This window comes from Eublepharis macularius, chromosome 12 (assembly GCF_028583425.1).
Source record: "Eublepharis macularius isolate TG4126 chromosome 12, MPM_Emac_v1.0, whole genome shotgun sequence".
In the NCBI taxonomy this organism is placed as follows: Eukaryota; Metazoa; Chordata; class Lepidosauria; order Squamata; family Eublepharidae; genus Eublepharis; species Eublepharis macularius.
The window spans coordinates 70,258,466-70,272,095 of record NC_072801.1 but is presented as its reverse complement, the minus strand read 5'-3'; the positions used below and the strand labels follow the sequence as shown (position 1 = coordinate 70,272,095).

Genomic DNA, 13,630 nt, shown 5'->3' with positions numbered 1-13,630 from the left:
ACGCCAACTTTGTGTTGGGTAGTTCCTGGATATTTGGGGGTGGAGCTTAGGGAGGGTGGGACTTGGGTGGGGCATCAGTAGGGCATAATGCCTTACAGAGGAGTCATTTTTTCCCGGGGAACTGGTCTTTGTAGTATGGAGACCAGTTAGAGATCAGTTTTCTGTGTGATTATACTGCTCTGGAACATCAAGATTTCCCCATGATATTACACTCAATGCCTGATAAAAAGGGATTCAACCAACTTTTCCGCAAGTGAAAAAAAGGAAGAGGAGATTCACCCTCTCAAAGTATTCTAGGGATCATGAACAACACTCATGTGGAACAGTAAGGAGGAGAATCAGACAAGGTCAAGCAGGAGGGCTTGACCTCCTGTCAGAGAGATGCCATCGGGCATTTCAAAGGCCTGAGGTACGCCTGAAGGAAGAAGACACACCAGCTCTAGTTTCCAACTCAGTATGTATGCAGTAGCATGTAGGGAGAGGAGGTAGAATTGGAGGGAGCTCAACATCACCTCTCTTCATCTAAGGCCCAAGGAGGTACTTGATACAAGATATACCTTGGTGCAGCACCGTCATTGTCCAAGACCTGAAACATTTGTGGTTTTCAGAAGGTGTGAGTCTTCTGTTGCTTTGCAGTCTTTTTGTGCATTTCGTAATTCATGCACAGAGGGGTAAGTAGTAGGGAAACAGAAGATGAATGAACTTCCTGGTCTAACTTAAATTGGATGTGACTTAGCACTGTACATCAGCACCCCCCCTTCTTCCGCACTGGCTCAAAGTGCCAAGGGGGTGGCAACGTATGACTTACCATCCGTGGCTGTCATACGGCTAAGTGTGTTGGGTTGGGGAAAGCAATGGTGAAACTACCCTGTAAAAACTTCACTGCGGGACTCTGCAGATCTCCCTCGACTCGCTATAGGACAGAAAGGCCTGGAGGGGGACGATCTACGGAGTAGCCGGGGGTCGGGCGCGACTGTGTGGCTTGGGTCGGATCGGATCAGTACATCAGCACAAGCAAGAATTGCATTAAGCCTTAGCTTGGAAAATGTCCCTAAGATTTCAAGTGAGATCTGATATGTGAGATAAGGAACCTCCAGGTTAAAATAGCGTCTTAGCCAAGAATTCACTAGAAGATTTTGGGAAAGCCGCCAACATCACCTTCAGCCAGAAGAGAAATATATTTGTGTCCTCCCGACTCCTAACTAGGATGAGCGAAGCAGGAGATGCAGCAATGAAGTGGAGCCATTAAATGGCAACACACTAAATAATGCTAGAACTACAAATCCATTCAGCAGGAGACACGCTTCCAAATTTGTTAAGGATAGTGGTTACTATCCAGAGTACAACAAAGGTGATAATGTACTATGTGTTTTTATTATTATTATAGTTTTATTGTTTATTGTTCATGTTTTATTTATGTCTTTTATTTGCTCAGTTGTGATGCCCCTTGGCCAGATGCAATGAACATTATACTTCTACTATCCAGAGAGAAGATGGTACATCTGGGAGTAAGGGAAAGGGGTGCCTCACCAGGCAGAGACCCTGGACACCTGTGGTAGTTTTCAGAACTCCCGGACAAACAGAAATAGTGTTTGGGTGATCTCACATTTGAATTCAGAATATTAATATTATTAATGGCCCAGCACAGGCTAATCCATTGGGAAAGAGATGATCTCCTCCATTATTGTGAAAATTACTGGTTTCTTTCTGCTACCCAAAGGATTCACGTAGACTTCTAGCAATACAACTACCATTACATCGGATGGATTGTATAAAGCCCCCAATGTGTTGATTAGAACTCAATGAAGAGATAGGGAAGCCCCTGCCAGACTCTTTGAACATCACATTCCCTTTACAGAGAAATCCATGCTTGCAAAATAAAGCTTGAGCTGATACCTGCATTTTCCCTGTTTATATTTCCAGGTGTAGGAAATATGTGAAGAACTGAAATTCATCTCCACAATATAATTGCATCCCTCTCTTTTTTATGCAGACAGTAATTTGCAATATTTATTTGGACAAAAGCTTTGTCCTACATACCTTCTGGTTCAGAGATTCCTTCCAAACCAAGCTTTTCTTCTATGTACCACCAGAGTCACCTGAAAGTCTCAAGACTGAACTGCAACTGAAGCTACCTGGATAATATTGTAGATGGAAACAGAGGCAATTGCATCTGCAGAGAAAGTGGCATGATGAAGACGGTACTGATAATGTTGCTTCTGCTTGTACTGCTGAGTCATACCGTCTGCAAGAGACATTCTACTGTCTGTTCCATAAATGATGACCTCCTTCCTATTTCTCATGAATTTTATCAGCCGGGTGACCTTCTCATTGGTTATATCATCGCTCACATCTTCTTGGTTTATGACTCTCCCTCTTTCTTATACCAACCTAAAGGGATGTTGAGTAAAGAGCCTATGTAAGAAATGTTTTTGGTTTCCCCCCCTTTTTCCCTAACACGTTCAGACCAAAATAAATGAGATCAAAATATCGAGTTAACAGACATCCTAATTTTAATGGGGAAAAACAGCATCACACAAGGCATTTGGGTGTGTCAGTCCTTTTTGTTTTTGTATTGTTTTGTCAATATATTTTTGGCTGAAGGCCACTGAAAAATTATTAAGCATGTGGTTTTGTATAGGGCTTCTGAAGAAAACTGCACATCGGATCATGCCCATTGTTAGTTCAAAATTCTTTCCTTGGATCACGTACGGTTGTCACAAGGGGCGGAATTTCCTTTTCCATTTTTTTTAAAGATAGAGCAGTTAGTTCCTCTTATTCTCTTTTTGTCATTTACAAGAATAATTCTTGTTGGTTTCTAATTAATTTAAATGTGAGTTTTTTTAACCATGCAATAGTATAAATTTCCTGACCTTCGGCTCTTCCTGTTGTTGTGCCACTGTAATATGATACAAAAGGCAAAAAACAGTCTGATGTGGCAAGGATACGTTCAGACACATCCTGGCTTGTGTTTACTGGCTCTTTTTGGTCTTAAGTTTTCAACTATGCTTATAGCATATAAATAAATAAATATGTTACCACTTTAAACGGACTCTTCCTCTTCATGTAAGAGGAAATGATTCAAAACAGACTCAAAATCCTAAAAAAAGGAATAGAAATGGATTGCTGAATTTAAGGGAAAAATCTGGCGAAGAGGAATTAAGAGAATTCTATTTAACTCTAAATTCACATTGCTTCTCACCCTTTGTCTCCACATCTGTTTTTTCCATCTATTCACATTATTAATAATATTTTATATGCTATATATTGTTGTGTTTTATTCTTTGTATAATTTTTGCTCTTCTAATTTTCTGTGCTTAATTCAGACCTCTCACACATTACTCAAGAACAAACCTATTTTTCTCACTGAAATCAGTCAAAAGAGAGTAATGGAAACCTCATTATCATAATACAGATTGATAATTTCTTCGATGCCTGTTTCAAAAAAGCCATGATGTGTGAAACATGCAAAAAGCATCTATCTGTATTTTGCTGTCTAATGTAGATTGGCTTATTGATTGTTGTGGTTTCCTCTTTGTATTTTCCATTGGCCATATCTGTCATTGGATGTGATTAAAGCTGTAGCTGAAGCTTATCAAGGTTATGATTGGTTGTTGTGATGAATAGTGTTTGTGATGTGTAAAAGAGACTCGCTTTCACTGCAGGTCTGTGACAAAGAACTACCAACTTCCCCTAGCTTTGGTGTTTGCTGTAAAAGAGATCAATGAGAATCCCAACATCTTACCAAATATCAGTTTGGGTTTCCATGTCCTCAACTGCAACTCTCTTGGACAAATTACCTATAAGGCCACTCTAAGCCTCCTTTCCACTCACAAGAGGTTTGTTCCCAACTTTCAGTGTGATATTCAAAGAAATACGATGGCTGTCATTGGAGGATATCTCCCAGAAACCACGGTCAATATGGTTGATATTTTATCCATCTACAACATTCCACAGGTAGGGCCATTTGAAACAGTGGCAACAGATTTCACATTTTAACACGTAATAGAATGTTTTGTTGTAATCCTTATGAAAAATACCTGTGTCTTTCAGCTCACATATGAATCATTTTTCCCAAGACAAGCTGGCAAAATACGCTTTTTTTCCTTGTACCAAATGGTCCCAGATGAAACCTTTCAGTACATGGGAATTGTACATTTACTTCACCATTTCAGATGGACATGGATTGGTCTCATTGCTGTGGATGATGACAACGGGGACAGATTTCTACAGACAATGGTGCCTTTGCTGTCACAGAATAATATTTGTTATTCCTTTATACTAAGAACACCAAAAAGGACATATAAGGATGAATTTATAATGTTGCTTTACACGTTGCAGGAACAATACCATGGTCTTCTAGAAAGTAAAGCCACTGTCTATGTCGTATATGGAGAACCTCCAACAATGCACATTCTAAGAATGCTTCTCTATGCATCAGAAAACTTGCCGCTTGGAGGTAAAGTATGGGTTGTGACATCCCACTGGGACTTTGAATCTTTGTCCATACAAAGAATTTGGGATGTAGAAACCTTCCATGGTGCCATATCCTTTGCGGTTCACTCCAATCAGCCCCCAGGATTCCAAAAATTCCTTCAGTTCGTAAGACCTTTCTGGGCAAAAGGAGATGGTTTTATCCAGGAATTCTGGGAGCAGGCATTCGGCTGTTCTTTCAAAATTTCAAGCCTGCATGAAGGGAATGATAGGGTGTGCACTGGGAATGAGAAACTTGAAATCCTTCCTGGGATTTTGTTTGAAATGAGCATGACTGGCCACAGCTACAATGTCTACAATGCTGCCTATGCTGTGGCACATGCTTTACATGGCTTCTACATATCCAAAGTCCAACATCGAAGATTGATTGAAGGTGGGAGGAAGGCATTTCAGAATGTGCAGCCATGGCAGGTAATTGTATGTCTATGACAATACCGTTATTGGTAGGGTAACTCACCAGCCACAACCCCACTTGGTTGGCTGACTCATCGTGCCTTCAGCTACAGTTTTAAAACACAAGCCAAAATTGCAGTCACCCTTGTGTTAGTGGTCAGAGTAAAAGAGGATTAGTCAAGCATGTCCTATGCCGTAGTGTGCATTCTTCTGCCTGGTAAATGAATTCAAATTCAAATTTATTATTACAGCACTGTGCCAGAATAACATACATCTAAAAACCAAGAATCAGTAATAAAATAGATTAAAAATTACAGCGAGTTATAAATAGTTAAAATGTAGGGTAGGTACACACATGCAAACATGTTATATAAAGAGTTCAAAATGAAACGTGTAGCTTTAGTTCCCAAATACTATGGGGAATTTCAACTTTAACCTTTTGTATAGTTTGCACGTCCTCACCTAACTGCACTGATTGGCTGATCATTCTTCCAACTTACTCCAGACTGAATAATGAAAGGGTAACGGGTTATCAACCTCCGTGTCCCCACCAGGACCTTTGGAGTTATCCCAGAATTGCAACTGATCTGCAGACTATAGTATCAGTTCTCCTGGAGGACATCGGTTCAGGGGCTAGACTCTATTTCTTTATTTATACCCTGCTTTTCTTCCCAATGGAGACCAAAAGTGATTTACAAAATTTGCCCCTTCTTAATTTTATCCTCACAATAGTCCTATGGGGTAGTATAGGCTACAGTGTGTGGCTGGCCCAAGGTCACCCAGCAAGCTTCCATGGCAGAGTGGGAATCTGAGATGGGTCTTCCAGGTCCTTCTCTGACACTGTAACAACCATACCATGCTGGGTCATGTGGCATCCCATGCTTATTGAGGTCCTTCCTCAAACTCAGTTCTTCTTGGGCACTGCCCCCAAATTTCCAGAAATTTCCCAAGCCAGAGTTGGAAGCCTTAAGAATAATTGAGAAACACTAACTTCCTCACCACTTAGCACATCATTTCATGCCATCTATGAACAGTTTTTTAAGAATCCAAAGACACCTTATGGAGGTTAAAATGAGAATGATACACTCCCTTGATATCCATTCATCTGCCCTTAGATTTCTCATGGAGAGATTGAGTTGATTTGAATGATTAATTTTTCTATATAATCATGTTGTAGGGCAGATCTGCTATATAAAATAAACTGGCCAAAATCAAGCCAGGACATTCTCATTTTATGTGAATTATCCTTTCCTTTCATATCTCCAGCTCCATCACTTTCTAAGGAGCATATCCTTCAACAACAGTGCCGGGGATACTGTGCAATTTAACGTAAATGGAGAATTAGTGGAAGGTTTTGATGTAACAAATTGGATCACTTTCTCAAACGGGTCTTTTATTAGAGTAAAAGTAGGAAGACTGGCTCCTCAGGCTCCTCATGGCCAAGAATTAACCATTAATGATGATCTAATTATCTGGCATAGAAGCTTCAACGAGGTGAGATTCAGATAATATAAATTTGGGAAAAAATATTGGGAGGGAAGGAAGTGTTGACCTGTTCTTGATCCTAACATCTCAATGGAGAGCACAATATGCTTTTAGCTTTTTGAATTCACCTCCACATGAATTTACTCAACAGTTTTAACTTGACTGTTAACTTATCCAAAACTATCACAGTGCATTGTAGTGAAATCTTTACATTTTCTGGTCATTAATTTAAGTAAAGCAATTTGAAGGTCATCAGCTATGCACTGTATATTATTTTATAATCAAATATGACACCTAATTTTTGCCAATTATCAGACCAATTGTACAAGACTGCTCCACAGAAGAGGACAATCTGTGCTCCTTAGAATGTCCAAGGCCATCTCCTCTATACCAGCCATATTTAATACACATTATCTCGCTGACAGGTTCTGCCCCTTTCTAAGTGTAATGCCTACTGCTATCCAGGCTACAGCAGGAAAAAGAAGGAGGGAGAGAAATTTTGCTGCTATGATTGTGCCCCATGTCCAGAAGGAATGATCTCCGATCAAATGGGTAGGACACTCAATGTGTAGATATCTCAATCATTTCCATTACAAGGATGGTCCACAGAACATGTGATCTGGAGGGAATGGGCAATACTATAATTCCCTACCATGATTAATAAACTTCTTCACCGTTAAGATCATTTCCCTGATTCTGGACATTCTCTGGTATGTGTACTTAATCCAAGTTGTGACAGGGAAAAGGATATGATAAGAGGCTTGATGACAAGTACATAATTACAGAAATTTTGCATAAAGAGCAAATAGTTAATAAATCTTCAGTGTTTCTGATGGAAATATCAGAAGCATTCTTGAGATCCCCAACTCATCTTTCCTTAGGTCTAAAAGATGCCATGATCAAACTTGTGAAACTTCTCAAACACGAGCTTTTGCAAGCCCTCACTATCCCAGCAAGACGGAAACATGGTAAGGCTCCAAGAAACCGATGTGGATGTACAGAGAGCTCCAGAATAAGCTAAGGGAGAAAAAGGAAATGTTCAGGAAATGGAGAGAAGGACAGACCTCTAAAGAGGAGTATATGAGGGTTACTAGGTACTGCAGATCAGCCATCAGAGAGGCCAAAGCTCAGTACGAGCTGGGTCTGGCCAGGAGGGCTCGCTACAATGAGAAAAACTTCTACAGATATGTGAGAAGCAAACACAAGATAAAAGAGGCAATTGGATCACTGTTGGGAGTAGATGGAGAAACTCTGACGCAGGACAGAGAAAAAGCAGACAGGCTTAATGCCTTTTTTGCCTCTGTTTTCTCCCTGAAGAACTCAGGCACATCTAGAGACAGTAGAAAATGTGGCAGGACACCTGAGTGGCTAATTGACATTGACAGAGGTTGTGGAGAGGCATCTGGCTGCACTGGATGAATACAAATCCCCTGGGCCGGATGGTGTGCACCCAAGAGTGCTGAAAGAACTTTCTAGAGAACTTGCAGAACCCCTGTCCATCATCTTCAAGGCCTCCTGGAGGACTGGGGATGTGCCACAAGATTGGAGAAGAGCGAATGTTATCCCAGTCTTTAAGAAAGGGAAGAAGGATGACCCGGGAAACTACAGGCCAGCCAGTCTGACTTCTGTAGTTGGGAAGATATTAGAACAGATTTTAAAGGGATCAATCTGTAAGCATCTGAAGGACCTCTCAGTGATCCGGGGAAGTCAGCATGGTTTTGTTCCTAACAAATCTTGCCAGACCAACCTGGTTTCCTTCTTTGATCGAGTGACCAGCTTACTGGATTGGGGGAACTCTGTTGACGTGATTTATCTGGATGTCAGTAAAGCCTTTGATAAGGTCCCCCATGACATTCTGATGGGCAAACTGGAAGACTGTGGAGTGGACTATAGGACAGTTCGGTGGATAGGGAACTGGTTGGAGGACCGCACTCAAAGAGTGGTGGTCAACGGCGTTTCATCAGATTGGAGGGAGGTGTCCAGTGGGGTGCCACAGGACTCGGTTTTGGGCCCGGTACTTTTCAATATTTTTATCAATGATCTGGATGAAGGAGTGGAAGGGCTGCTCATTAAATTTGCTGATGATACCAAATTGGGAGCGGTAGCAAACACCCAAGAAGATAGAATTAAAATTCAACAAGACCTGAATACTCTGGAGAAGTGGGCAGCTGTAAATAGGATGCAATTCAACAAAGACAAGTGCACAGTATTACATCTGGGCCACAAAAATGGGAAGCACAAATACTGGATGGGGGATACACTTCTGGGCAGTAGTATATGTGAAAGGGATCTTGGGGTAAGAGTGGACTGTAAACTGAATATGAGCAGTCAGTGTGATGCGGTGGCAAAAAAGGCTAATTCAATCCTGGCTTGTATCAAAGGGGCCATAGCATCAAAATCACAGGAGGTCATAGCCCCTCTCTATACTGCCTTGGTCAGGCCACACCTGGAGTATTGTGTGCAGTTCTGGAGGCCTCACTTCAAAAAGGATGTGGACAAAATCGAGAGGGTGCAGAGGAGAGCGACAAGGATGATCAGGGGTCTGGAGACTGAGCCCTACGAGGAAAGGCTGAGGGCCTTGGGAATGTTTAGTTTAGAGAAGAGGAGGTTGAGGGGGGACATGATTGCTCTCTTTAAATATTTGAAAGGCTGTCATTTGGAGGAGGGCAAGGAGCTGTTCCAGTTGGCAGCAGAGGGTAGGACCTGAAGCAATGGTCTTAAATTACATGCACAAAGGTACCGGCTGGATATTAGGAAAAACTTTTTCACGGTCAGAGTAGTTCAAAAGTGGAATCAGCTGCCTAGGGAGGTGGTGAGCTCCCCCTCACTGGCAGTTTTCAAGAAGAGCCTGGATGAATACTTGAACTTGTCAAAATCTGCATGTAAATCAAGTGTTATCAACAAGGCAGAACTACTCTAGTGAAGGTGCAGAGGGAGACCATCCAAATTATAACTAGACGAACAACTGTATGAAGAAGGAAGTCAATTTTTATTCAATGGAGCTTATTCTCAAGAAAGTGGTTTTGGGATTGCATCCCACATGACTGATATCTCTTCTGCCTATGCAAAAGTAGTCTGATTTTTTAAAAAGCACATAGGAACATATTAATACAAGAATAATTAATATAGCTGATATAATTGATACAGCCTTGTTGAACATTGCTAGATACTGGAGATTGCCATGCTCCTGTAGCGCAAGAGTTGGGTCCAGTATCACCTTAAAAGACCAACAAGATTTCCAGGATATGGGCTTTCGAGAGTCTAAGGGCCAAGCTACACATGACGAATGACACTTGAATGGCAAGTGTATTTCTCCCTGTTCACTTGCCCTCCACTCAATCCACTTGCCGTTCAAGTGTCATTCGTCACTTGTAGCTTGGCCCTCAGTTCCCTTGAGAGCTCATACTCTGGAAATCTAGTTGGTCTATAAGTTTCTACTGGACTTGGATCTTGCTCTTCCACTGCAGACCAACATGGCTACCCATCTGAAACTATGTTTGTACTCCGGCAATTTAGGTCAGTTTATTATTATAATATTAAATCTTGATTAAAGCTGGGGGCTAAGATGGGGAGAGTTGTTTGATGAAGGACAATGGATGGTTTAAGTGTAATCTGAATCAGGATATTCTTAATATGAACCCAGTGTTGTTTAGAGATGGGCATGAACCTGAATACGAACCAAAAAACCCCATGAACCAACCCAGTTTGTGGGTCGTGAATGAGTGGTTCATGGAAGCTCCTTTCGACGAACTTCCATGGATCTGGTCTACTGGTTTGTTTGGTTCGTATTAAAGGGCAATGCCCCTTTCCATGCTACTGCAAAGCGGCACAGAAAGGGGCAGTTTAAAGGGCCATTTCCCTGCAGAAATGGCCATTTAAACTTTTCCTGCCGCTTCCAAGCAGCAGGTCCCTTTAAACTATTAGCTGGCAAGTGGCAGGGGGGGATCCCCCCTCACCGCCTGCCAGCTGATGGTTTAAAGGGACCTGCTGCTTGGAAGCAGCAGGGCCCTTTAAACGACCCAAACCCCACAAACCCCAGCCCCACCCGAGGAAAAGCTATGTATTCATGCTGAACAACATGAACACAAAAAGAGGTTTTCTTATTGGCCGTTAAAAATTATGGGACTCTTTTGACCTAGCAGTTGGTTAAACACCTCTTCCTTCTTTTCAGACTCAGATGCCTGTGTCAGATGTCCAGACGACCAGCATTCAAATGAGGAACACAATCAATGCATTCCCAAGTTTATGACCTACCTTTCTTACAAAGAACCTCTAGGGATCATCTTAGCTATATTGGCGGTTTCTTTTTCTGTGGTCACAGCTTTGGTGCTTGGAATATTTATGAAGTTCCGGGACACACCCATCGTGAAAGCCAATAACCGGAGCCTCACCTACATTCTCCTCATCTCTCTCTTGCTTTCCTTCCTCTGCTCTTTTCTTTTCATCGGACAGCCTGGGAAGGTGACCTGCCTTCTCCGACAAATGTCTTTTGGCATCATCTTCTCTGTAGCCCTCTCCAGTGTGCTGGCCAAAACTATCACAGTGGTTCTGGCTTTCTTGGCTACAAAACCAGGATCCAGAGTGAGGAAATGGGTGGGGAAAAGAATGGCAAATTCTATTGTCCTTTCCTGTGCCTTGGTTCAAGCAGGACTTTGTACTCTTTGGCTAAGTACTTCCCCTCCATTCCCAGATAAGGACATGCTCTCACTGAATGAGAAAATCATAGTGAAATGTAATGAGGGATCAGTTGCCATGTTTTACTGTGTCCTGGGCTACCTGGGCTTGCTGGCCACCGTCAGCTTCACAGTGGCCTTCTTTGCCAGGAGATTACCGGACAGTTTCAATGAAGCCAAATTTATCACTTTCAGCATGTTGGTCTTTTGCAGCGTTTGGCTGTCCTTTGTTCCAACTTACTTGAGCACGAAAGGGAAACACATGGTGGCTGTGGAGATCTTCTCCATCTTAGCCTCCTCTGCTGGTTTACTGGTATGCATATTTTCCCCTAAATGCTACCTCATTATTCTGCACCCTGAGATGAACAACAGGGATCAATTAATAAGAAGGAAAAAATGAAGGAAACTTTCTCTTTGTATATTATGCTCTTACACATTTATGAGTTCTTCTTAGAAAAGTTAGCAAAAGTCGCTCATTTGGTTACCCATTCCAGTATCTGTCTGCATAGTCCTGAACTGTGGAATTGGAAGGATTGTTTCCCAGTTGTGTATTTCTTCTGAACGGAGCATTAAATTTATTATTATTAAGGTTCATAACCAGCACACATCGATCAAACAAATTGCACTGAAGAAAAACAATAGTGAAATTTGCATACATGGGTATAAAAGAGCATGTATTAACAACAAGATTCAGGAACAGAAAATAAAACATGGACTCCCATTTCATATATATGATAACTTCTATAAGTATTCCTTGCAAATTCTATAAGCTACAGGAAAAAATCTGGCGCAAGCCAATGAAAGCTGAGGAACTGCATTATAGAAAAACTTCTTAGTGATATCCAAAGGAGGGTATTTAGAAAATCTCCTAAGCAATGGTTGTAGGATCTTCACATGAGCATCCTGATAAAAACAGCAATGAAAAATGATATGCTTGATTATCTAGACCTTGCCTACTCTGCAAGGTCGAGACAATCTTGCCTGACATGGGAGATGCCACAATCAGAATGGAGCATTTTCTGAAGCTTTTTAAATGAGGGTATGCAGAGATTGCTTGAAATGCCTTCCCCTCCAATGTGTTTGCATCGTCTCTGCTTCCCTAATATTACTTTTAGTCTACTTTTGGGGTTGCCGAAACTGAAGGGAATCAAACCATCTTGACCCATTTGATCTCCATGCCCTCCATGCTTTTTACATTGGAAGACATGGTTGACCAAAGGAGGTATAACTACTCTGCAACTACTCTGTAGACACTTCCAACATTGTCCACTATCTTCAGAATGGTGATGGGAGCTGTTTTCCCCATAAAAAAGGTAACCAGAACATCCTGGCCTAGGTTATTTCCAGAAGCCCCTCCAATGCTATTTGCAATGAAGAACCAATTTGAAAGAACTAGCTTCAGAAAACAAAACTAGATGTTTCAATGTTGGTCACCAGGCTTGGCCTGATCATGGGGATGGCAGGATCACACATGAAAGGAATTGGAATATCCTGACCCATGTAATTTTTAGAAACCCTCACCTGCCTGCCTTTTGCTTTGGAAGCTATCACTGCATCACCAGGTGTAACTCATCAGAAAATGTAGCTAGAGGTTTCAAAACTGACTTCTTGGTTTCATGGCAATGGCAGCGCCAAAAAGGAAAGGCATATGAACATCTTAGTTCAAGAACATCTCTTCACTGTTTGCAATGGAAGGAGTGGTTTACTCAAGAGAAAACAAGTAAGCGGAGGCAGCATCAACAGAGAGGGTGGAAAATATCCCCTCTGTGCTGTATCAGAGCCTGTGTCAAGTGTCTGATCTGGGAGGCCCAGCTTCGAAGGAGTCCAGCATCCAGTATTGCTGCTGTTGTTTTGGAAGGAGGAAAACATAGAAACATAGAGCTGGAAGGAACCCCAATGGTCACCTAGTCCAACCCCTGCACAATGCAGGAAATTCACACCCCAATCTCCCAGTGACCAGGGCTCTATATCCAGAGGAAGGCATAAAATCTCCAGGATCCCCAGCCAATCTGGCCTGGAAGAAAATTCCTTTCTGATTTCAAGTGGTCACCAGCTCATCCCTTCCTGCCTTCTTTCTCCCATTCTGCCTAAATTCATATTGCAAGAACTGCTCATTCAACAGCAGAAGGAGGCCCTTGTATATAAATAAGTAGTTTATCAGTGACATGTTTATAATTTGTTACATAATAATTGCTTTTTTGGCCATAAAATAAATGTTTGCTGTGTTTCCCATATGTCTTTAATTCTGATTTTCAATTTCTACAAGGCTGCAACACAAAGGTGTTGTTTTAAAACTTCCTTTTTCCAATATATAAATTTATGCAGATTAATATAATTGATGAGTCAATAAAAACTCCAATGTTTAAATGAGATAAATTTCTTTAACATGGGACAACCTTATTGTCCATGTGGAGGCCACATCACATCTATCCATCCTGGGTTTATCTCTTCCATCCTTCCCTCATCCCCCCCCCCCCCGAGAGAAATGCTTGATCAGCAGACGATTAAAACAAAAGTACCAATAATTAAAGATGTGGTTATGTCTATATTTGCATTGTTTCCCAATTTTATTTAGATTGGATTTC

The 13,630-nt window shown here is 41.6% G+C and overlaps 1 protein-coding gene across 1 annotated transcript; it reads left to right on the top strand.

Annotated features, from left to right (window-relative positions):
• The first annotated feature begins 3,879 nt into the window (after positions 1–3,879).
• Positions 3,880–11,445, top strand: LOC129339739 (vomeronasal type-2 receptor 26-like). Its single transcript, XM_054994321.1, has 5 exons — positions 3,880–3,957; positions 4,054–4,905; positions 6,154–6,381; positions 6,798–6,924; positions 10,544–11,445. The coding sequence occupies exons 1-5, from the start codon at positions 3,880–3,882 to the stop codon at positions 11,443–11,445; spliced, it is 2,187 nt and encodes a 728-aa protein (XP_054850296.1).
• Positions 11,446–13,630: the final 2,185 nt, after the last annotated feature.